General features: G+C 39.7%; 1 protein-coding gene across 6 annotated transcripts in view; it reads right to left on the bottom strand.

Annotated features, from left to right (window-relative positions):
• The window catches only part of ehbp1l1a (EH domain binding protein 1-like 1a), a 70,294-nt gene that overhangs the window by 11,809 nt on the left and 31,826 nt on the right, over positions 1-26,659 (bottom strand). For 3 of the 6 annotated variants that reach the window (XM_047385920.1, XM_047385921.1, XM_047385922.1), the window contains 3 exons: positions 16,502-16,720; positions 16,205-16,352; positions 3,071-3,224 (listed from right to left, as the gene is read on the bottom strand). In XM_047385920.1, the coding sequence (XP_047241876.1) occupies positions 3,071-3,224; positions 16,205-16,352; positions 16,502-16,720 (521 nt within the window). Of the gene's footprint in view, positions 1-3,070; positions 3,225-3,533; positions 5,163-6,062; positions 6,467-6,682; positions 6,732-6,829; positions 11,488-13,123; positions 13,301-13,460; positions 14,565-16,204; positions 16,353-16,501; positions 16,721-26,659 lie in introns of those variants that run through there. The other 3 variants (XM_047385919.1, XM_047385918.1, XM_047385924.1) reach the window with 3 other exon arrangements.

The following is a 26,659-nucleotide window of genomic DNA, read 5'->3' as shown; positions in this document are numbered from 1 at the left end:
TCTCGGTGCAGGAGACCCTCCACCATTTCTCGAACCGATTTGTTGTCTTGTTTAGCTACATTATAGATTATTATATTACAGCGCCTACTGTGACCCTCCACGCCAGTTAACTTCTTTTGTAGTCTTCTTTGCTGTTTTAACAAACTCAGAATGGCGTCCTTCGCTTCCATATTCCACTCTTCCAGCTCTGCTATATGGCCCTGCGCTTCAGTGATATCTTCTTGGTGTTTCCGCAATTCCGCGTTGTTTTGTGTCACTGTTCTTATAATTTCTTATTTGAAATCACTCAATTCTCGCTTCACCTCGTCCTTGAATTCATCTTTAAATTTTGTGAGGTCCTGCTTCATCTCCTTTTTTGAATTCCCGGATTTCTGCTGTGATGGTGTGTAGCCCCTACAACCCGGCCTGGATCCGCTTCGAGTCACCGGTTTCTTCTTCCATTTGTGCAGCTTCAGAAACGTGTTCTTCAGGTGTTTTTTTCTTCATACTTCTCTGCTTACGTCCTCCACTCATTTCATGTCTGGGTGCATCATGTTTTAATTAGTTTCTTTGTTTTAGGGAGGTTTTTTTTGTTTCCTCGACACAGGAGCTCGGTCTTATGCTGCCATCTTGCTCCGCATCCCTCCGGAAGCCCCCTCCTCCTCTGCCTAATTTAGATTAAAGGAGCTAAAAGTTAGAAACTATTTGAGAGTCGTTCCTTTAAGAGTCAGAGTTAGATAAAGTGTGTGATCGCTTCTGGGGACCAAGGACTGGAGGAACTCCGAGACGTCTGACCGCCAACAAGGTGTGGTAGCTCGGACAGTTAATTGTTATTGTATGTGCAGAAGGTCTTGGTCTGCACACACATATTCTCACAAAATGTATGATGTCACCACCTCAGTGAGTTGGTTTAAATCAGTGGTTGAAGTTTCAAAAATAGTCAAATCTGTGCAGTCAAACCAGGCCTGTAACATCTGCTTGGACTCATCAGTCCACTTCTTAACAGTCCAAACCACAGGTTTGGAAGCTTTTCATTTCTGCCTGTTGGATGGGATGAGATGGATCAGAGCAGCCCTGGTGACAGCATGATACGCAAGTTGTGTAGCAGTGGTCCAGAGTGTTTTTATTTCTGGTGGGACACTTGGGGCCTGATCTTCAAAAGATTTGTGTGTACAAAACCACACGCAAACCTTTTTGCGTCAGCAAAGCTAAACTACAAACAAGGTGGTAATCGGATTGCGTGTGCAAAATCAGCGAACTGTGGGTGCAAACTTTTTAACGTGTCTGCCTTCATGAATATGGAAAACACGTGATAATGACCCAAACGCGCAAATTCATGGGAGGAGGATATGCAAATGTGATCCCTTACCACCCGCAATGCAATTTTCAAAGCCTGAAACGGTTTGTTCCAGCCAGTAGCACACGCAATTTCCTCATTTAAATAGGGTGGTCTGCACCTGTTTTGCACCAGTTATCCATTGCATGCGCAATCTTTGAAAATTGCACGCAACACGCCCACTTAGTGCACGTGCAATTCATTTATAGTACACGCAAATTAGCACCCACTATTTGGGATCTTTGAAGATCAGGCCCTCAATGTGCTGTCTGTATTTGGGAAGTTCAGTGAAGAGGTTTGCGCTGTTAAAATCCTCAAGAACAATGATGGCAGAGTCTGGATGTTTTTTCTCCACATCTGTTATCAGCTCAGCCAGTTGTTTTTCAGCATTCTATACGGAGCCTTGAGGAGGTATGTAAGCACCAACTAACACAAACGAGGAGAACTCCCTCTGTGAACAAAACGGTTTACAATTTATGAGAAATGACTGCCAGTCAGGACTACATGTCTTCTTCAACACTGATATCTGCACCAACCTCCGTTTAGATAAAAGCAAATTCCGCCTCTTTGCTTTTTTCCCAATAAGTTTGCGTTGTGATCCACTCTTAACAGCTGAAAGCCCGGTATCTGAAGTGCGCAGTCCAGGGTGCTCTTACTCAGCCAGGTTTTGATATAGCAGAGGGCGGCAGATCCGCAGAGGTCCAAGTTTTTACAGGTGAGAAGACGCAGTTCATCTGTCTAGTTGGCCAGGGAACGCACATTTGCCAGGTGGATGGAAGGCAATGGTGTGCGTAACCCCTGCTGTTGGAGCTTCACGAGCACGTAGGCTTTCTTCCCTCTCCGTCGCCTCTGGTGGTAAATCCCATAGAGGGCCGCCGTTGCACTGGCCAGGATCTCAGAGAAGCTGGTATTGATTAATGATGGTGAAAAAATGCCAAGAGAAGACTGTCTGATGATTAGAAGTTCCCCTTTGCTGAAACAGGCCACCGAATAGTGGCACAAAGCACCACAAAAACACGCAGAAAATGAGAGAGCACAGCTCCGCTGAAGCTGCCATCAGCGGCGCCATCTTAGATGTATACATGTAGATATTTTTATGTAAACTTGAAATCTCAACTTCTGATTGGCTACTGTTAAAAATAAGGTAGAAATACCATTTAAAAAGATGGAAATATTCAGCCTTGCTGAATAACTATTGAATAAAGTAAAGATGAACTCAATCCAATTGGACTTTAGTCATAGGTAAAATCAACATAAAGGAGACCTAAACCCATCAAAATATCAACTGTCTAATGCTTCGTTAGTACACTTCATGTTGGCAAAGCAACTCTGACCCACAGGTTAATTGACACCAGATATCTCCAAAGATCAGACACTGTTTGAGAGAGTAGATTACAGGATAATTGAGCACATTTTTAAGTCCACATTACAAAAGGTCCAGCACATTTAAATCAGAGTTCGGACTATGTGTATATACACCTTTCTGAAAATTCAACATGTTTTCAAAGACCATTTACCATCATCCTTTAACTCATTCTGGTCTGCTGGGAGGGTCATGTCAGTTGCCATGGAAGTATAATTTAACATATACCACCACAGCAACCATAGTAAATAGGTAATCTGAAACAAAGACTGAAGAGCTGTTTGGAGTGCAGCTGAAATCCATAATCATATACCAAACAATTTAAGGTGAACACGCTGCCATTTCCCAGCTATACACACAGTATACTAACACTGATCCACAGAATAACTCACCTCCACAGAAGAAGCCCCATCTGCAGGTCTTTTCTGAAGCGCTGACGACTCACAGGCTTGTTGGAGGGCACCAGCTTGTAACTTGGTGCCGTTTAGAGAAGAACCACTCAAACGCTTCTTTCCACGAGGAAGAGGTACAGGCTGCCCTGGCGACCTAATGAAACCACATAAATGCATGTTTTTCTTTCAAAAACACATGTTACCAATGACATTTAATGCTGCTTAAAATTCCACATACATTTTAAAGGTTAGATAATTTTGTGCACACTGAAAAACTTAAAACAAATATTAGTTGACTGCATTCTGTAATAGTTTAATTTTTATTGACTAATCTTACCTTTGATTCTCAGAACAACCAGTAGCTACATCTACAGATGTATTTATTTCCAAAAAGTTCACACTCTTTTTATGCTTTACATGCAGCCAGTCATCCTGAGAGGAAATAACAGTGATAGGTACAGACCTATTAACCTCTCCTTTCAGGACCTTTGTGATGTTCTCCTGCTCTGATGCCACTTTCTTATCATTCAGTATGGTATCTGTATCAAGCAGTTCGTCTGTAAAGGTCCAGTCCTTAAGGATTTCATCCAGAACCTCTTTATTATCTTCTAGGGACTGTGTCTGAGTAGACACTTCTTGCATTGCTTCTAGCACATCCCTCTCCAACTGCAACAGAACTTCTTCACCCTGGACTGCAATTGAGCGTCCATCAGAATTTAAACAGGAATCAAGAGACACTGACCCTTCCTCTGTTTTCTTGCCACAAATTTCATTTGGGTATGTCTGAGATAATTCCATTTCTTTGGAAGATGAATTGTATGCATCACAGCAACGTTTCCTTCTTTCTTTGGGTACAGGTAGAATTGAAGGTTCAGGTGGTTTTTCTAAAGTATCACCATACACTGCATGAACACTTTGCTCAAATGTAATTCTGGTTCTTCTCAAAGCAGCATCAGTCCTAACTGAGGGTGAAGAAGATTTAGCTGAAAAATTAAAACCGTCTTTACTTTGTTCAGCGTGCGGCAACTCCTCAGGTCTACAAGGAGAACACAGCCGTTCACTTTGACCTCCAGTTAGTGTTTCTTTGCCATAGGATTCCTGTGATGCACTAATTGCAGGAATACACACATCTGGAAAAGAGCAACTGACTTGTTTTCTCCCACGAGGCTTTGGAATGGGATCTTTAATGAGCTCAGGCCATTTTGCATTTTTTAGAGACAAGGAATCTTCTGCCTTTTGGTTTGTATTGCTGGGCATATCAGTAAATGTGTTATCAACTATTGGTAGTTGGTAAGCTTGATGTAAAAGATCTGCTGTGGTGATGTCCTTGTCAATATTGAGTATCCCAGCTTTTCTGATTTGTTCTGGAGGATGTATCTTCTTGATGATTAAAAGAGGCAGAACATCATGCAATACATGTGGCTCTGGTTTAGTGAGAATGTTTTTCATTTCTTTTGCTTCCAAAGAAGTCAGTGTGTTACAAGAGGCCTGGGTACAGATTGTACTGTCCATAACAGGCCAATCCAAAGCACTAGAGGGTTGTTCAGTGTCCTTTGAGCCAACTAGCCGTGTGTCTGTCTGTAGACATGGATTCTGAAACAAATCAGCCAGCTTAGATGATTTTGTTGTTGTTACTTCTACTATAACTGGTTTGGATGGTGCTTCATTTTCCAAAGCTGAAATAATTTGAGGTTTCATGCAACAGGTCTGGATGGGGTAAGAGACTGGCTGTAAAGAACACTCACAGATAGTCTCTATTCCTTCAGACTGGATGTGACTAACCCCTGGGACAGGCTTACAAAACAAAGCAACAACTTTTTGGTCTGCTGTGGAATTATCCCTCTTTCTTTTTGGCCTTACTGGAGCTACACACATTTCTTGATCACTCTGTTTCAGCTCAGGTGGAACCGTTCTCTTCGGCTGTTTGTCTTGCTGAGGACCAGCGATGTCAGCTGGTGGTACTACCGGACAACTGTCTTGATCGCATGTGGATCTGTCCAATAGTACATCAAATAGTGTACTTCTTTGTTTGTTGTCGTCGGTAGGCTGAAGGGGAGTTGCAGACAGCTCTTTTGAGTTTGTTTGTCTTAGGCTTAGAGAAAAGAGAAGACAAACTTCAGAATCAGCTGCAGTGGCATGCACTAATAACATGTATTTTCTACAGTGAACCTCTTTATTAAAAGAGTTTCATGTAATATCGAAAATGCTCTTAAAATGATCTTTAATGATTAATTAAATAGTTTTATGATTTCAGTTTCAGAGATGCGAAACTAACTCAAAGGATACAGGATAACATAAGAGACAAATCAGTGATGACCTAATTTTACAATCCTTTTGAATGTCAGTTTTCTGATTGGTATATTGTTATGAAAAACACAAGATAAAATATATTACCAAATCTCCAAATTTAGGTCACACACCATGCAACCAAAAACACTCAGCCATCACTCACCCTTTCTCTGATTGAGAAGAGAATAACGTCGTTTTTACACAATCTTGTGCTACACCAGCCTGGTGTCTTGCTAGCAATCTTTCCAGGTACTTTGATGTTAGAACATAGTTCTCCTCATTTAGCAATTTGTCATTTGAATGCTGCTGGTTAAGAGGCAACTCATGCTCTTTTGTTCCTTCCCTATCTCCTGTTATACCCCCTCTGTCCTCTTTTGTCAGCGGCCATTGCTTCATACTTGAAACAAAAAGGCTGCCATCATTGTCAGCAGTTGGTAACAAAGAGACGAAATGATCATCCGCCAAGCCCCACATGTATGGTTCAACACTTGTTGGATATTCTTGTTCAGCGTGAATGTCCTCAGAATTGTCATCGATCTTTTGTGGTGGAGTTTTACTATCAGCAAAACATGGAGAAAGCTCAGTGGAAGGAGCCAACAACCTGTCCTTTAGGTGCACAGAAGGAACGAGTGAGTGATCAACGTCCATTAAAGCAGAACTAGATGGGCCCAGGATGGATGCTACCGTTTCATAACTGTAAAAAATGAATGGGCACTAAGTACCGAACATATAAGTCAATACACAAACAAAAAAGTTATATAGATATATATTTGTTTCAAAATTTGTCAATTTCCATTTTTTAATAAAAGAAAAGAAAAAGGTAGAAAGAATTTGTAAGTAGGTTTAATATCAAGATCACAAATATTAAATGGGACATGCTACAGTTGTGGTTAAACTTACCCTTTGTGAAAAACACTAACAAGGGTCTTTACTAACCCAGAAGTCTCTTCTGCATTTGCTGATAAGTGGCGTTCTCTCTGTTTTTCAAACACTGATCCATCTGCCTCCAAAACTTCCCATCCAAAAAGTCCCACTGCCTCTGATGTATCCAAAGATTTATTCCCTGTCTGTGTTTCTCCTGCTACTATCCTCTCTACATGTGATTTGCTGTGGACCCAAATACAAAAGCTTTAGCGCTGTGATACATTACGCGTTCATGGAATAAAACGCATAACGAAATGCAGCCTGCACTAACATGCTCAACTCGCACAACTTTACAATGCACTTTACAGATACCATTCTTATTCCACACAATTTATGTTAAGCAAGCACTAAGCCAAATTCACAGCAAAACACACAAGAGCACTGGGCTCTTCCACTTACCCATTGTATAGAAAATGATCTACACTTTGCTTTGCACCCCCCTTTTGTTCTATTAAAACATCAACCAGATAAAATATTTGAAATACAACAAGCCAAAGACAAGCTTATAATGTGATATGTTGATGCTGAACACCGTACATGTCTTACCATTTGAGAGTTCAGTGCTTTGACGTCTTACAGATGATAGAGGAACATTTCTTCTTTTAGCTTTCAGAGTTGACTGTGAATGTGTTTCAGTGGGAGAAAGCTGTGAAGTACCCATTTTTTTCACATCAGTTGTCTTCACTTGCAAAAAGTTTGTAAATCCAGGAATCACAGCCATGCGTGGGCATGGTGAAGCTATTGTGACCATACAGTTAATTTCTTGTGTAAGATGCAATAGTCCTGGGAAAATTGCAGTTAAAGTCTTCTCTTTTTGCTTCTTCTCAAACAAGACAACATTCTTTGTTTTCCAAGTGTGTGTTTCTGCACATTCAGAGCTAAGTCTTCTTGCTGATGGAAAACCAGGCACGACTGAAACACATGGAGAAGATGTATACAGACTGACCATATCTGGTGGCTTGTTTACTTTTTGGGCAGAAGCAAAACCATAGATTCTGGTCTTTTTAGGGCAGGATGTCACTAAAGCCAGCATACCCTTCCTGCTGTAGAAATCTAGCTGCTCCTGTTCAGGAATTGAGATAATTTTATGTTTGACCTGAGGTTTCATCAGTATCGGTTTCATGTCACTTAGCCATTCTGTACTTGGGACTGTGGTCAAGGATGCAAAACCTCTGATACCTGAAGTACTGGAGCAACAAGGTACAACATTTTTCATATTAGGTTCCATGCTGGATTTGAGAATAGGTTTGGAAGGTTCTTCAGGTTTAAGACTTGACATGATGCATTGGGTGATAGAGGGAAAGCCGTGGATGAGTGATTCTTTTGGGCAAGCTGGGACCAAACACAACATGTCCTCTGTTTTGGCTGTGTTACTTGGTGAGAAGTCAAAAGGAAACTGGACGGTCCTTTGTGACTTGTACATCAATGAACCTAGGCCATCAGCCCAAACTTCTTCATTCTGCTGTTCCAGTGATGGGAATCCTGGTATACTAGAAGTAACGGGGCACAAAGGAAGAAGACTGAATACATTCAGTCTATAATACTCAAGTTTGGGATGAGGAACAGATGCAAAACCTTTAATACTTGAAATTTTTGGACAGGATGGTAAGAGGGAAACCATTCCTTTCACTTGTCTCTTGTCTTTGTCACAGTGATCAATAAGAAACAAGTGTTTGTTTTTCATCTGTGCTTCAAATAGTGATTCTTTCCTTCCTGTCCACAGTTTTGGACTAAACTGAGCAGTCCTTTGTGACCCATACATAAATGACCCTACGTCAGTAGCCCAACCTTCATTCTGTTGTTCCATTGAAGGGAATCCTGGTATACTGGAAGTTACAGGGCACAAGGGAAGGACACTGACTATGTTTGTCCCATAATAATCAAGTTTGGGAAAAGGCACAGTTGGAAAACCTTTAATTCTTGAAACCCTGGGACAAGATGGTAAGATGGAAACCATTTCTTTCACTGGTCTCTTGCCTCTGCCACAGAAATCAAAATGTAACAGCTGTTTGTCTTTCATCCATGCTTCAAATAGTGGTTCTTTGCTTACTGTCCACAATTTTGGACTATGAAATGATGGAAATCCTGCGATCCGGGAGATCTTCGGGCATGAACTCGAAAGACTGACCATACCTCTTTTCTCAGTATCAGTCACTCTGGGTTTTGGTATGGATGCAAAGCCAGGGATGAGTGATTCTCTTGCACACGATAAAGCCAAACACAACATGTCCTTCGATTTGTCTGTGTTACTTGGTAATAATCCAGTACTAAACTGAGCAGTCCTTTGTGACCCATACATCAATGGCCCTACGTCAGCAGGCCAACCTTCATTCGGTTGTTCCAGTGAAGGGAATCCTGGTATACTGGAAGTTACAGGGCACAAGGGAAGGAGACTGACTATGTTTGGCCCATAATAATCAAGTTTGGGGAAAGGCACATTTGGAAAACCTTCAATTCTTGAAACCCTGGGACAAGATGGTAAGATGGAAACCATTCCTTTCACTGGTCTCTTGCCTCTGCCACAGAAATCAATATGTAGCAACTGTTTGTCTTTCATCTGTGCTTCAAATAGTGGTTCTTTGCTTACTGTCCACAATTCTGGACTATGAAATGATGGAAATCCTGCGATCCGGGAGATCTTCGGGCATGAACTCAAAAGACTGACCATACATCTTTTCTCAGTATCAGTCACTCTGGGTTTTGGTATGGATGCAAAGCCAGGGATGAGAGATTCTCTTGCACATGATAAAGCCAAACACAACATGTCCTTCGATTGGTCTGTGTTACTTGGTAATAGTTCAATACTAAACTGAGCAGTCCTTTGTGACCCATACATCAATGGCCCTACGTCAGCGGGCCAACCTTCATTCGGTTGTTCCAGTGAATGGAATCCTGGTATATTGGAAGTTACAGGGCACAAGGGAAGGACACTGACTATGTTTGTCCCATAATAATCTAGTTTGGGGAAAGGCACAGTTGGAAAACCTTCAATTCTTGAAACCCTGGGACAAGATGGTAAGATGGAAACCATTCCTTTCACTGGTCTCTTGCCTCTGCCACAGAAATCAATATGTAGCAACTGTTTGTCTTTCATCTGTGCTTCAAATAGTGGTTCTTTGCTTATTGTCCACAATTCTGGACTATGAAATGATGGAAATCCTGCGATCCGGGAGATCTTCGGGCATGAACTCAAAAGACTGACCATACCTCTTTTCTCAGTATCAGTCACTCTGGGTTTTGGTATGGATGCAAAGCCAAGGATGAGAGATTCTCTTGCACATGATAAAGCCAAACACAACATGTCCTTCGATTTGTCTGTGTTACTTGGTAATAATTCAGTACTAAACTGACCAGTCCTTTGTGACCCACACATCAATGGCCCTACGTCAGCAGGCCAACCTTCATTCGGTTGTTCCAGTGAAGGGAATCCTGGTATACTGGAAGTTACAGGGCACAAGGGAAGGAGACTGACTATGTTTGTCTCGTAATAATCAAGTTTGAGATGAGGAACAGATGGGAAACCTCTAATACTTGATACTTTGGGACTGGATGATAAGATTGATACCATTCCTTTTACTTTTCTCTTGTCTCTCTCACAGTTATCAATATGTAACAGCTGTTTGTTTTTCATCCTTGGTTCAAACAGAGGCTCTTTGCTTGTTGAACAGGAACTCAAAAGCGCCACCATACTTGTCTCAATATCAGTCACTCTGGGTTTTACTTTAGAAGGAAAGCCAGGGATTAGTGACTCACTTGGGCAGCTTAGTGAAAGAGAAACACTTCTTTTAAATTTTTTCTTTACTTTATTGTTCTTTAGCAGTACTGGAGACTTGTTCATTATTAATTTCTCCCAGAATGGTTTATGGTTGGCCTCCCAATCTTTGCTGTCAGCTTTCTCAACAGATGGAAAGCCAGCCATTCTGGTGACAGAAGGACAGGATGGAACAAGCTTAACCTCACTAAATCCAATATAAATGATTATACATTCCAATGCAGATGGAAATCCAGGTGCACGAGCTTGTTTTGGACAAGTTGGGGTTAAAATTGTCATGCCCTTTATAGCTCCTTCAATACAACATCTATCTTTAATTTTGACAGTACAAACTTCAAGATCTGTGACTGCGAATGGTTTATACTCTGTGATCCATCTTTCATTGAAATTATGATTCACTAATGATGGAATGCCTTCAATTGATGAGCTCTTTGGACAAGAACCTAAAATGGTGATGTCTGATCCTTCGGATGGGACAGAAGTTGGTACAATTGAGGTTACGTCTGGTATATAAGAATGCTTTAAGACCCCTGGAGCTATCTTTTGTTCAGCTTCACTGTCCTCTTTTGGTGAAACTACAATTGTAAAATGTTCAGTTTCTTTTTTCTTGTTCAAAATCAGTTCCCGTTGAGATGCTGTCTGTTTTTTTGACAGTTTTGCACAATAGTGACTTTTGCCACTCTTTTGGGACAAAGATGAGAAACCTGGAATTCTAGCCTGCCGTGGACAACATGGTGTCATTAAAACACTTTCTTTTTCGTGATTTTTATTCTCTTCAGATGCAAGTTGTAGTCGTTTTTCATTCATTTGCAACTCTTTCTTCCAGATTGTCATTTGATGAATTGGCCAGAGTTTTTCATCACAACTCTGAGATATGCATGGCATACCAGTTACATTTGTCATTCTGGAACAGGTTTCCAAGAGAATACATTGTTTACTGTAAGATTCAGGTCGAGGATAGTGTGGCACATAACATACACTAGGACCCAAAGAGCGTTCATCCTCTGTTTGTGTCTCATGTCCTTGTGACTGAAGATCATACTCATTGTTTGGGATTTCAATAATTTTCAGTTCATTTTCAACAGTTTGGCAGAAAGGCAATTGGTCTTCCATCTCAGCTTCTTTTTCTCTTTTTATTGTTTCATTGTCATCAACGTCCAACTCCGAAGAAGGACTAACTGATTGGGCTGAAACAACTGTTTCCTTTATCAGCTCTGTTTCTGCCATTTCCTGTGGAGATACACTTGGAAGCTCTTCCCTGTTTGAGGGACATTTCCATGTTCTCGCTTTAGGCTCTTGCCACTTCATGGTTCTCACTACAGGAGCATTTTGTGACTGATGTGGTGTAATAGCTCTTTGTGTTTGGGAAAGGAGATCATCAGATTCAGTAAAAATAGGGTATGGAGGTTGTTGTGAAACCGTGTTCTTATATCTAAAAAGAGGGTAGATACAAGAATTCAGTCAACATTGATTGTGGACAATACCAAATGAAAAAAATAATGGACAGAGTAGTTTTACAAACATGCATTAAAATAAAGCAGCCAACTACATAGCGTATTTTCTGCTTAATAGCAAAGATTGTAGCAATTTCAATTCTTTTCCAAAAGTCTCTTGAAAAAGTATGCTTTTCTTCTGAACCTGAACATATAAGATTCTTTAATGTGTTGGTTGTATAAACTGATCAAAACAACCTGTCCAATTTGTTTAAGATTATTTTTTTAAACAGCTTTAAACCCTCTGATGAAAATATTTTATTAAAGTCTGGTTCACCAGTCTGTTCACGTCTGACTGACTGAGCAACTTCACTGTTATGTTAATTAATGAGAACGGTTCCACATTCTCCGTGACTACTCCGAACGTCTCCATCAACAGACCCGCTCTCCGTCGTTCACTGTAAAATTACGGAACAACTCCGATTTTCTATTCCGTTCCAGTCTCTCTCCAGGCCAGGTCAAGTTCCACAATGTCAATCGTGGCAAACAGGAAAAAGAACGCCACCATCCGGTTTGTCAAAGTTAAATATAGTAAATAGAGATTGTTATCATTTTAAATAAATTATTTAAATATTCACAATAAAGTTAGCCGTTATATTTAAATATTAGATGCAAACCACTCTTTTTGCACCAAAAAGGAAGCAGAGTTGTCATTTAAAAAGTCAATTTGAACGTGGTAATTCTTTCCAAATAGATTTAAAATTAAGTCAGGTGTAAGATTCTAGTGAGGCAACTACTTTCCAAGGAGTGGAGCTGAAACATCTTCAGTGTCACCTTTTCATAATCAACCCACTATTTTTCTGTGAATCTGCAGACCTGTGTTCATGACCTATTTAAAGAGTGTTTTTTTTTTGTCCTGATTGTGCTACTTCCCCAATGGCTTTGCACACTCTGCAACTTTGCTTCTATTTCCTCTTCCCATTGTTGAGGGACATCCAACATAAAGGACTATACAGCACTGAAGTGTTAGGCAAATGTATCTATTTCCTCTTAACCTACCCATCTAATTCTTCTTGCTTACTGGCTGTTTGTATCCATCTTCATGGTGCATTAGCACCATCTTGTACTACAGAGCTTGTATCAAACAAAAGAAGTCTCCAATACAGTCATGTTCAAAAAATTTGAATATGCGTTCCCATGAGACTCTTTTGTCTGATTAAAAGCACCTTTTGAAAATAACATTTAAACAGATATTATACATACCTTTCATCAGTCCCCCATTTCTGTGTTTTGTCTAATTTACTGAGTATAACTGTATTAAGAAACATAAGCAAAGCCAATGTGTATCAATGCCTAGATCTGGGAATGGATGGATGGATGGATGGATGGATGGATGGATGGATATTTTGTTATCCAAGTCAGAAACTGATGTTAATGCTACCTTTTACAGATATATTTTGCCGAGTGGTGCCGTTTTTGATGGATCAATAAAACCGTGTTGCTACAACTCCATGAGCAAGGAAAACAAAGTTTGACCCTCTACAGAATGCAATGAACTAAAGCCATGCTGCATCTATTGCTTTACTGAGGCAGACCTGGAGCTGAGTGCAAACACTATTGTCAATGTTGACTTACCCATGCTCACTATGTCTTGCACATGCTTGTTCAACAGCACCACAACTAAATGTCTCTATAGGAAAAAAATCGTTTGGCTCCCCTGCGGACAAGTGCCCCGGTCTTTCCGCAGTGACTTCATTAGTGTCAGTTTCTTTAACAACGGTATCTTCATCAGTTTCCCCCTGAACTACCGGGCTGAAACAACAATAAAACAATAAAAGGGACATATTGGATATTATGCTACCACTAATAATGTCTAAAAGAATGCCAAGAATGAGTCAGCCAATTAAAGCTGAATTGCTAATTATTCATTACAAAATGCATCACACCACTGCATCACAAACCAGAAACCTACCTGCCATTACCAGTCAACAACAACGGCACGTCGGGACTCGAGTGCCACATTCTGAAATACAAGTTTCTGAAAACAGAGTCCAAAAGCACATGTTTCAAAAACTACCCAAGAGACCACACTTAGGAATTACACAGAGAACTCTCCAAACTACTCAGTCATTTCCAGCCTTACCTTCCTGAAAAGGTTTCTGTAATCAGTAGCTATGTTTACATACACAAAATTCCACGATCGGATTCAAATCTATTCGAATAAAAAAATAATAATAATAAACAAATCGGGCTGCTGGTGGCTGGTGCTTGATGGTGTATTGGTGGTTCTCGGTGTCCGGCGCTGGGTGCTCTGGTGTGTGACCGTTTCACTTCAGGTAGCTGCTTGCCGGGGCCTAAGCTCCCTGGGTCTGTCTAGCCTCGGCTTGGGGGGTAATGTGCCCCGGGGTCTCAGGTCTCTGGGTGGGTGGGTGGATCTGCTCCAGCGTGGGACTGTGGGTTCTTCACTGCAGCTCCCTGGGGCTTCTGCACTGTGGCCCCTGGGGCTCCCCTCTGCTCTTCTCTGGGGGTTCCCGTGCTCTGAGACTCAGATCTCCTCTGTGTCTGTCTGGGGTCCAGGTGGGGAGGTCTGTGGCTCCTCACACTCGCTATTGCTTATTTGTATGGAGAAACCTTATATACACAAGTGCGCTCACACTTACATCCACAGATGTTTAGATTCAGGTGTTAACAGATACACTGATGCTCTATATTGAGCCACAGTTACCACCAAATGCATATTGCATTCATTAGTACCGTGCATTGTAACATTGCTGTTGTTATATATGTTTCTGTAGGTGTAGAAGCAGCCTTCTAGTATTTTGTATTCTTGTCATCCTTCCTTCTCTCCTCTATTATTTTCTCCTTCTCTCCCTTTTTCCCAACCTCTCTCTTTTTCTTGATTCTTTTTTTCTCATTTTCATTTGTCCATTGCAATTGAAATAACCCCAAACAGTTTCTAATGAAGTTTAATTTATAAATATCAAGCAGAGCATTATAGAATTAGCTGTAATGCTCCAGTTGTGAAAGTAAATCAGTTTGGCTTCTTCTTGCTGCTCAGACAAAAATTCGGAGTGCTACTCTGCCGGACAGGAAACGGTAAAAAAAAAAAAGAATTTACCAATGTGGGTGATTCCCATTAAAAAAAATATTTAATTGATGAACATTCTTTATCACTATCTTTCCCAGAGACCGCAAGCTACATGGAGAATGAGCATATACAAAAAAAGTCGCATAAAAACTGACTGGTTTTCAATTCTAGGATTTACTTCTTGCTTCACTTTTTTTTGTTCCAGACAGGGAAACAGTTGAAAGACGGCACTGTGACAAACGTATAGACATTAATTATCATGTGTCTGTTTTTAGTCATTTTTGGTAAGAATAACACCTTTGTAAAAAAAAAGAAAAGACCACCTTCGTGCCTTCATTGTAATTGCCTCTGAAATGGAAATCCACAATTACGATTCTATTCACATCTTTTCATCAATAGCCTATACAGACCTATGGATAGAATAGATAGCTGCCTTCCAAGTGGTGGCATTCGAAATCTGACTTACTATTCATATAAGCAGGTCAAATGCCTATTATCTGAACTGCCTATTATCCATTAATTTGATCTATTTTATTTATTTTACATTTTAGGCATTTATTTGCATAAAAAAACATGTTCAATGTATTGTTCCAGTGGCACAAAATAATTATCTAACATGATTCCAGTATAGTCAGATCATAGTTACCAACAATAGTTTCCTCCAAACAAATGCATGCAGCCACCATGATTTTATATCAGCCTCTAATGAAGGAAACTGCGTTAAGAATATTGCAGCAGAAAGAACAGTTTTCTGGATTATCCAGAACATAAAGAAGAGGTTCAGACGCTGTGAAGGAGGCTTCAGAATGTCCAGGTGTGTCTAGCAGATAAACTTGCTGGACAAGAGTGTTCAGCAAGTGTATCTGCTGGACGAAAGTGTCCTTTTGAGTGTGTTACAGAACTACGTTGCCACCAGGGCAGAGCATGGTTAACAACAGCAGGAGTGACTTCATATGTACTCACAGCAAAGCTAAGACTTTTGGACTGCTTGAGCCGGGAAATAGTTAAAAAATGGTTGATAATATATATATATTTTTTATTATCCGTCATTTAAAACCTTTCATCAAAATCTTAGAAGATTAGCAAGACTTAAATAACACAAACTGCCCCAACCTTCCTCAAACTCACAATATGGAACAAGGAGAATGTAAAAAGGCTGTTTAGGGAAATTACTATTATTGCAAACTACATTTCAAATATTAAATCTCAAAAACAGACTAATTCTTGCTTTTTATTCTTTCTGAATAATAAAAGCGACAAGAATCTTAAGATAATATTTTTCAGTCTTTTGTTGCCAAAATGTGTAGGCACATTTTGGTTGATTTGGAAGGTAACTTTGCAAAACAATTTAAGTTTTAAGCAATGTTTTTGTTTTCAGAAAAGGCTTTATTTCTCTTTTCAAACAAACTTAATGTTAGAAATTAGTGAAATATTTTGATCCATTCATCAGATCTGAGTTCTTATGAGCAAGCTATGGCCTCACCCAAACAATACCTTCAAACTATGAGAAACAACTTAATCCAAAATGTCATGTCACCATAACATGAGATGCATGAAGATCTACAATTCATTTTTGTCAAGAAATGCTAGAGCTCCTTGATAAGCAGCCATGCTTTACATATGCTTACCCTGCTGATGCTTTGATGCGCTCCACTCCCAATGGTGAATCTTTTTTCTGCCCCAAAACTATGGATGTGTCTGTCCGAAGGCTGGCTCCTACTGGCACTGAACACTGGCTCTCCTCTTCACTCAAGGGACTCAGCTGTCTCTTAAATTCTAAAAGCAAAGAGAGCAACAGACAAGATTTTACTACATGGTTCGATGTTGGTGATCATCTCGTACAATAGTGTCTAGTCTCAATAATCAGCTTGTAAAACTATACTGCTTTTATAAAACCAACTGGACCACGATTTTGTTTTCTTTACCTGCTTCCTGTCTACTTGGGGAGACTATGACTGTTTCAGATATGTGTAGCTGAGGTAGAGTAGGAACCCCAGAGAGCCGAGGGGCAGATGAAGGATTATGACAACAAGGTGAAGGGTTCTCTACAGTGAGGCCCCCATGAGGTCTCCCAGAGGGAACATATCTTGTCCCTCCCTGTTGTTTCAGATCCACAGACTGAGCTGCAGACAGACAGGATGAAGCTGGCGGGAAAGAAAAAAAGCATGGAAAGAAAGATGAAGAAATGAGAAGGAAAGTAGGGAAAGTGAACAATCAATGCCAGGCCAAAGTCTGAAGCAGTAACTACTGTAGTGAGAATGGGACATGGTGGGAAGCCGTGTGGAACAGCCCAGATCAACAGTATTAGTCTACAGGAAAAAATGAAGCAGTGTTGTTTAGAATAGAAAAACTACATAATTATTTTGTAACCCCCCGAACCCTAAACATCATTGAAGGTGGAAAATATCAGCGATTTTTATAACTTTTTTTTTCTGACATTGTTTCCTGATAAAGAGCCAATCTTCTAAATGACCCTTTTTAACGCTGTGGCACAGTGTGAGACAATTCATAATTTTTTTAAACTTCAGAGCTTCGGTTCATCTTTCTTTTATATATTAGACTTTCTTGTAATCTTTCGAAGCAGAGTTACACAACATTACTAGGCAATGGTTACTTTTTTACTGACTTTTAAATCCAGTACCTGACTAAATAAACCAACTGTTCTTTCTGACACTGGTTTTGTTCGCTAATTCTCTGCTTTGGTATTTTAAGCACAATTTACTGTCAGGGTCAGGTAAAGACTTGTCAGAAAATGAGTGAAAAAATAGAGAAGCTTTAAAGAGAAATTCTGAAAGCTCTTCAGAAAAACCAAGAAAACTATTGGTCAAGATCAAGAACTGACAAGGACATCTGGCTGCACAGTAAAAAGGAAATAATAATGGTTTGTAACCTTTGCACAACACTGTATGTAAAAAATGATATTTTAATTACTTCTAACATTATAACAAACCCAATAGGTTTGACTTTATCAGTTAAACACAACATAACCTGTTATAAAAAATGATCAAACTGTCGCAGTGAATCAGACTTAAGAATATTAGCTTGTTAGTAAGCAGATCTTACATTAAGAAATTATACTTAATTTTTCTCATTAAGATCCATCTTTTCCCTACTTCGTCTTCTATTCAGCAGATTTACCTCCACTGGCTAATAGTTTAGCCAAACAAAACCACAACTAACCAGACAAAAACAGCTGAAGAATTACAACAGAGAAGTTAGCTTCCTCATAGGATGACACTCAGGTCCCAGCATGCTTCATGCCACTTAGCAAATAATGGGAGATTAATTGTATGCTTTGGTAACTCTGAGCAATGAATTACTCTGTCTACACATTTTCTGTCTACGAGCTAAAGCAGCAAGGACAAATCACAATGAAATTAGTTATTCATGTGCAGGCAAGTTCATCCAAAATGATTTGAAGCAAAAAACATATAATCTGTTACACATCCCACTGATAACAAGAGAGCGTGGAGAGAGTTACGTTACATCGAGAGCAGCATTACATGTTATTTCTGTTCCCTGCTCATTCTGTAACACCATAACTTCTCCAGGATAATTGGCAGAAAGACGCAAAAACATAGGGGAGAGGGCAGGCTGTGCTAGAGGTGCCAGACATTTAGGAGGGTTCCACTCGGTCTGCCAAGAAGCTGGAAAAGAGGAACAGGAAAATGGTGGGAAAACAATAAAATAATTAGCACTAAGGTGAAAACACCTCATTCTGTACTATATCTCAGTCCTTTTACCTCCCTCAGGGACAGAAGGAAGACTTGTGGGTTTAGTGAGGACAGTGCCCAACTCCACCATTGAGGTGAGTCGACCTTTGGGCTGCCTGAAAGTGGGAGGTATAGGAGGGAGGGATCTGAGTGGAGCTGAGGATGAGGAGCAGAAAGAGGGGAAAACAAATCTCTGTAGATTCCAGAAAACGTAACAAGCTTATCCAGAAAAAAAATGAGAGCAGGAAAAGAAACTGCCAAAAATAGGCCTAGTTTAGATTGGACACTTTCTTTGTGGGTACAAGATTTAAATATTAATTGTATATGCCAGAGACCTGAGTTTTATTGGCTTCTAAAGCATGCCAAGACACTAACAGCAGCTCTGATTTACACCCTGTACACCCAAGCAATTACAGAGATGTTACTGGGGTACAGTAATACTGTATGGTGAGATTCTCAGCTCTACCCTAACATGTCTTTGTGCTAGGTACAGCCATGGGAAAAACTAAGGGGCTCCTGCTAAAGAAGCTGGCTTTTTTGCAGTTGATTTTCTGAAGCATGCAGTTGTGTGTTTTCCCAATGACAAGGAGGGGAGACCTTTGCAATGACATTAGAGCTGGTTTAGCAGTCCTTCAGCCTGAGAAGGTTTATAAGGATATTTGACAAATCTGTAGTATATCAATCTTCTTTGGACAGATGAGACCAAAGTAGCAAGGTCTGGCCATATTGTATATGTGTGACAAAAATACCATGCATTAGCACAAATGCCCCATCCCAACTATCATGTATGGTGGTGGAGGATTTATGATTTAGGCTTATTTTGCAATCACAGGACATGGGCAGTTTGCCATCAGTGGGTTGACTAAGAACCTCTCTGTATTCTGTATGTTGGGAATCAACCATGTGAACAAAGGACTGTGTGTAACTTCTCATGCTGACCACATGGCCTGACAAAAAAGGAACTGAAAAAACACATCCCAGAATTCACAGCATTTCACGCCTGAGTAAATAATAATAGATAATACATTTACTTGAAGGCGCCTTTCTCTGCACTCAAGGAAACCATACAATAATACATAATAAAAAGAAGCAACAATAAAAATAACAAAAACCATTCAAATAGAGCCATCATATGGAATAGGCAGTCATAAACAGATGTGTTTTGAGTTGTGATTTGAAATGGGAGAGTGAATCGATATTTCAGATTTGGGATGGTAATGAATTCCAGAGACGAGGAGCAGAGCAACTTAATGCTCTGCTCCTCGCCTCATCTCCCCACGGTGGTGAGACGGGCAGAGTGGACGGGCAGGTGTATGGAGGAGGAGGATCTAAGGGAGCGGGAGGGAATGAAAACATGAAGAAGGTCAGACAGATATGGAAGGGCAAGGTTATGAATGGCCTTAAATGTTAACAGGAGGATTTTGAATTTGGCGTGGGCATTTGATGTTTCGTAAGTAGAAGTAGGCCGACCAAGTGATGTTATCAATATGGAATTTGAAATATAATGTGGGGGGAGGGTGAGACAGTGGAATTGGTAGTGAGAGAAAAGCTGCTGGCTTTGGATATGGTGGATTTGGTCCAAATGAGGGAAACCTCAGTTTTGCTACCGTGTATTTATTTCAGAGATGCAAAGAGTGAGGGAGGTGGGCGGAAGAGTGGACAAAGGTGTAACGTAAACCCATTAGTCAACGGAGCACTACAAAGTTGGGATCCCCAGTGACATCATAGAGCTAAAAAAGCACAGCAAAGACACAAGAACGTGCCTTCCAATAATATTTCTCATGTTAAGAAGTGCAGAAACCTAGCTAGGTAATTGTCCTGAACCTACTGGCCAAGTGAAAGACTTGGCCCCTGTTCGATAACTTTGCAGAACAAAGAACTGAATCCAGATCTTCAAAGGAAAAGAGCGCTTTTGTTTGCTACAGCTAACTTAGCCTTGCTCTGACCACCCACGTGACTCTGTCCACCATTATGTTTGACACATCAAACGCTCCCATGTTGTCCACCATTTTGTCTTTCAGATAGTATAGCTCACACACTCTCATATATGCATACACATGCATACATCTGCTTGATTGTGATATAGCTACATTTAGAATTATTCTGTTTTTGCTGATTACCTTTTGCAGTGTAGTTTTAATTGAAAGTTACTAGTTTAGCCAAACTCATCTTTTGTAGATTCAAGTATTTAACTCTAAAGTTGGGGTACAGCATTAATAAATTCTAGTTTGATTTAAATAGAAGTTGTTTGTGTTAACCTTTCATATGTGTGCAGTGCTTGCTGATTGAGAACGCCAGTGCTCAGATTCACTCCTTCATTCGATGCTCTATAATACCACACTTTATCCAGGCTGGTACCCCTAGAACAATATCTGAAGTAGACTGAAAGTGTTTGGCTATTAATTCCTGATCCATTGGTGTCCTGGCTTTGTAATGTAAGGACAAATAACTCCGTTTTGTTAATAAATGCGCTTGAGCACTTCTTAATAGCTATTGTCAATCTAGGGCATTATTTCCCAACATGTATTTGGCAGTCAAATGTGAGCCAATGCATCAGATAGATGAAACTAGGTTCTTAGCAGCATAATGATCTTAAACAAGGCAGCAAATCTAAAACAGAATGGCTGAAAGATAAAATAATTAAGGTTTTGCATTTACAGTCAAGTCCAGACCTCACCTTGATTAAAATACTGTGCTGGGAACTTATAAAGTGTGCAAATGCCTGTAAATCTTAATGAACTGAACTATGCTGTAAAGAGTATTCATTCATAAATATGATGTGAGACTAAACTTTGCAGCTACTTCTGTTGCCAATGGTGGTTCTACAAGCTACTGAATTATAGAGCAAATACTTCGTTTTTCCCATGACTTTTTTGGCATTCATTAAAAGTTTTTTTTTTCCTTCCCCCATGACTGTACAGTTTTTGCCTTTCCAAAGGAACGGAATGGTCCAAATATCTTTTGGTTGCGATTATAAACTAACTAACTAAATAAAATGACAAAAATATTTATGGGATAAACACCAGACATTTATACACACTGTTTAAAAAGACACAGAACCTTTTATATCACTAGCATTAAATCCTTCAGAACTTTTCCAATTTTAGGTCATTCAATTCCAATTACAAGATGTGCACGTATATTTGTGCATAAAAACAGACTATTTACAAGAAATGACAAAATTGTGCAAATAACAGCAGGTATGTAAACACTTATTATCAGTCAGTCAGTCATTTTCTACCGCTTATTGTGTTGAGTGTCTTATTTAATTTTTGCTTAGTTATGTTAATCGTTGAAACAGACTATCAAGGCAAATTAAAATGAAATAACTACTGAAACCAGAAAGTAGAGAAAATAGGCATATTCATGGATTAATCATGTGGCTTTAATTGTCTAATTTTAAGGATCAGATTCAATAAATGTAAACAGTTTGACCTTTTACTGTTCTTTTTTCTATAAGCCTTGCCATTCTAATTTTACTTCATTAGTATATGCTTTGCATGTTAAAAACTGAAATTGGTCATAGGAAGTGAAACATGCAAAAACCCTTTGTTAATTGGAACATTTCACAAGAAATACATTTGAGACAAATAGGTTAGAGAGCGGTGTAATTCACTAAAAGCAGCTGTAGCCCTAACGCTCTCAGAGTCGGGCGTACCAATTTCCTACATTTCTCATGACAAATTACTACATTTCCCACACTTTCTGAAATGGTGTCATGGGATGAAGAAAATTAGCTAATTCGCCTTGCAGCTTTAGAAAAACATAACAAAAAAAGGTGGTATATAAGGCCATTAAACTAGACTAGGCACAATGAAGGGGAACACAATACGCTGGTGAAGGACATCAGAATGATGAGTGAGAAACATTCTGAATATACGGTACTCTGAATAGATAGCAGCAAGTTTGATGAGTTAGTTAGGCACCGTTTCTTCTCCACCAGGACAACAGTGCGGTGTAGAGCGTGGCAGTTACACTGAGTGTCCATGCGACTGGTTGCTCTGAGCAGTGTATCGCTGCCAGCTATTGCCTGGGCACATCAACTGCATCACAAATAATGTTGATGGTGAGTCGTAAGAAAAATGTATATGTATTTTTGGTCTGATCTTTATCTATGCCAACTGTGGGGCATAGGGAAACTAATTTAAAATCAGTTTTCCAGACTTCTTTCTAATTAAAATTGAAAAGTATCGTCTATTAAGTGCTCGGTGCCACATATAAAACATATTTAGAGAGGACACGGATAGAAGATTTGGGTTCAAACATTTAAGTTTCTTAATTACTTTGCTTCTTCTTTAAGGTTTTGTTTCTTCAGATGTTTTTTTGATTTTCTGTGAAAAAAACAAGAACCCTTACCTCCCTGTGCCCAACGAAAACCCAAAGTATAACCAAAAGATGGACCTGGTGAGCTGGCCAGACAGAAATAACAGGTACAGCAGCGGGCCAACGCTTTACAGGACCGTGTCAAAGCTGCTACCAACACCGGACTAAGGAAAAATCAAAAGGGAACCTAAACATAAAAGAAAGAAAAACGAAAACAAGACAGCCGGTCCCACCAGGCCAAAACCAGAACAAAAGGCTAAGGCTAACAAAAGTTGAAATGCAAGACAGATTAAGGCATGCTGCTGGGTTCTACAAGACAAACAACCGGAGAGCACACCGGCGAGGCCAGGTAGCGGTAGTGAGCGGCGAGAGATAGAGAGCGGAGCCAAAGCCTAGCCTATATATACAGTACTGTGCAAAAGTTTTAGGCAGGTGTCAAAAAATGCTGTAAACAAAGAATGCTGTCAGAAATGTAAATGATGATTGTTTATTTTTATCAATTTACAAAATGCTAAGTGAGCAACACCAAACATACACCCAAAGTCATTAAGAACTATTTTCAGTGTAAAGAAGAACAAGACATACTGGATTTGAAGGTATGGCCCCCACAGAGCCCTGACCACAACATCATGGAGTGTGTTTGGGATTCCATGAAGAGACAGAAGGATGTGAGAAAACCGACATCCACAGAAGATCTGTGGTTAGTTCTCCAAGATGTTTGGAACAACCTACCAGCCAAGTATCTTCAAAAACTGTGTGCAAGTCTACATAGAAGAAGTGATACGAAGGTATATTGACCCTGTGGAGCTCCTGACGGACAGTTCTGGTGGAAACAGGAGAGTTGAGGTGCACGTTTAATTCTGCCGTGATTTGGGCAGCTGTGGTTTTATGTTTTTTGAATACAATCTGGGTTAGCACCCGAACATCCCTTTCAGACAGCTTCCTCTTGCGTCCACAGTTAATCCTGTTGGATGTAGTTCGTCCTTCTTGGTGGTGTGCTGACATTACCCTGGATACCGTGGCTCTTGATACATCACAAAGACTTGCTGTCTTGGTCACAGATGCGCCAGCAAGACGTGCACCAACAATTCTCTATTGAACTCTGGTATGTCACCCATAATGTTGTGTGCATTTCAATATTTTGAGCAAAACTGTGCTCTTATCCTGCTAATTGAACCTTTACACTCTGCTCTTACTGGTGCAATGTGCAATCAATGAAGACTGGCTACAAGGCTGGTCCAATTTAGTCATGAAACCTCCCACACTAAAATGACAGGTGTTTCAGTTTCATTGTCCAACCCCTGTAAATATTATATATTATACATATATATATATATATATATATATATATATATATATATATATAAATTCAGTGCAATAATTTCAATAGAGTACATTATCTGTGCCACATAACATCAGCTCTGTACTGACGTGTCCGGTGGGCATTCGCTTTGGGCATTCGCTTTGAGTTCGAATTGAGTCCACCTCGAGTACGCCCGACTCTGTGGGAACCTTTAGTCTAGTTTAGATATACACAAACTCAATCTCTTCTGACTTGTATTTAGGTCTCAAACAACCCAGATTAACAAACCTGTTTGTGAGCTGTCAGGGAAAGCAGGGGGGTGGGGAGATGGATCAGACGGTGATGAAGACAAAGAAGAGGTAGACCGGGCTTTGGAAGGGACGAGTGTGGAGAAAGACTGGGCTACCAAACCATCAGAGGAGTAGGCATCACTGTGGAAGCTATGGGGCCAACGCAGGGCTACAATTGACAGAAAATGCTAAGAGTGTGTTTCCAGAGGGTAGAAAATAAGAAGGAAAAAATTGGAGTAAGTGAAGTTAAACAGCAAATGGTGTTAGAGTGTTAGGGGCAAACTCAAATAGGAGGAAACAGAAAGCTAATTTTCCAAACAGCAGCTAAACCTTTCACCTATTCCAATGGGAAACCTGTAATGGTACTGGTGGCTTCTAGGTTAAAAAGAAGCCTTTCTTTATTTTAAAATAACCGCATAACAGTTTTCTGGTGTCTAGGTGACAATAACCAACCTCTTAGCTTTAAATATTACATGCAGAGCAAAATGTTAAATAAGGCTATAATTCCCCTTCTAAGTCCAATCTTCTAAGTTACCAATCTTTTTCTGCCTCTTAAAACTAAGTGTTAATTTTAAATTGTATGTCAACTATAAAAATGTATCTCAGTAAGTTCCAGATAAAGACATATTTTGTAATGTAAAAGAATATTGTGATGGATGCTAAACAGTAACTCAACCACAAAAACAACATGAAATTGTTTAAGATGTTTTATATGTTTAAAGTAGACTCAAGAGGACAAAGTTTCCAAACAGGACAGGTCCAGACTGCAACGGACAATCGGGTCTGCAGAGAGAATCATACGGACTAACCATCCCTCCACCCAGGATGTATACAGGTCTAGGGTCAGAAAAAGGGCAGCTAAAATCTCTGCAGACCCCACACACCTTTTACATAAACTGTTTAGGCTTTTATCTTCATGTCGGCACTACAGAGCACTGTCTGCTAAAACCAGCCGCCACAAAGACAGTTTCTTCCCCCAGGCTGTTTCTCTGATGAACACTTGACAGTCAGAGCTCCAGAACTATTACCATGCATACTTGGACTGATCTCACATTATCTTCTCTAGTAAAGTCACTTGTGTAGATATGTACAATTAACAGGTATTTTCTTTCATTTATTATTTAAAAAATAAGAAACAAAAATTCACAATTTTTGTTATTTCATTAAATCCTAAATGTAACCTAAAACCTTCCAATGTTTCTTTCACTCTTAAAATGTTCACTTGCTTATAAAGAAAATCCTCTTCAAACATAGTTGCTGATTATTCACTGAACGGCCACAACATTAGACCCTTCTGACCAATAATTTGAATGTGTCCTCTGTGACCTAGAAACAGCTCTGATCTAGTGAAGCACAGCCGCAGGACAGCCGCAGCTGTTGGTGCATGTCTCCGCAACAACATCCTACATTCCAAATAAACCAGGTGACATGTGACCCACAGCCTCGGCTCTTTACTAATCTGCCCTTCCATATTTCAGGACATAAAGGTTCAGCTAATAACAGTATTGGACTACCAACCACACCTTCCGTGGTCGAGCGTAGCAAATGTCTAAAGTAAACAAAAGTCACATTAAACTTATTTATGTAAATATTCTCTTAAAACACTTTTTTAAAATGTATGTGTCAAAGATCTTTTTATCTTATTCTTAGTCTGGAATTATTATATGCATTATTGTGAATATTTATATTTATGGTTATACATTTAGCAGATGCCTTTAAGAAGACCATTAGTCAGGTTATCTCCAGCAGTTACTGGGCAAAAAACGGGGTATTCCCTGGACAGGTCACCACTCCACCCTCACATTTACCGGTATTCACACTTACTATAAATAAAATCACCCATGTACGTTCAGCTTATTTAAACGTCATTTAGTCTAGCATTAACAAAAAGTGACCTTGAACATAATTATGCATACATGGATGTAATCACGAATATGACCTAGACTGTTGAAAATGTTTTTATGTTACCTTAGGTCTAACGAAGTCAAATTTTTATTCCACAAATTGTCTGAATTCATTGATTGTGAAATCAGGATTTATAAAACTGAATTGCTTTTTAAATGGTACAGCAAACCAAGAAGTTAGATCTTTTCCTGTAAGGTTAAAACTCCTGTACTTTGCTGAGAAGATCTCAGTGCACGTGCGACCTTGAAGGAATACACTGCCTCCAGAGGGTAATATTTCTTATCTGACATATTGTGAATTATCTCTCCTCTTGAAAAATAAACACAGAGTTTAAAACAGATAGCAGAATCCATTTTTCCTCCTGGCTACCTAATGTAGACACGGCAATAACACTTTTCTGTGGGAAAGCTGAGTCAGTAAAGTGCAATGGATTGATGAGAGGGGTGCAAGAGAGGGTGGACACAGTCAGAAAGATGGACACAATAATGCACTTCTGGCAAGTCGAAACCAACCAAGAACAGCCCCAACTGAGTCTACAGACAGTTTGAT

This window comes from Girardinichthys multiradiatus, chromosome 14 (genome assembly GCF_021462225.1).
Source record: "Girardinichthys multiradiatus isolate DD_20200921_A chromosome 14, DD_fGirMul_XY1, whole genome shotgun sequence".
NCBI classification, from domain to species: Eukaryota; Metazoa; Chordata; class Actinopteri; order Cyprinodontiformes; family Goodeidae; genus Girardinichthys; species Girardinichthys multiradiatus.
Note: the sequence above shows the minus strand (reverse complement) of the source record. Positions and strands in the feature narration are given on the sequence as shown.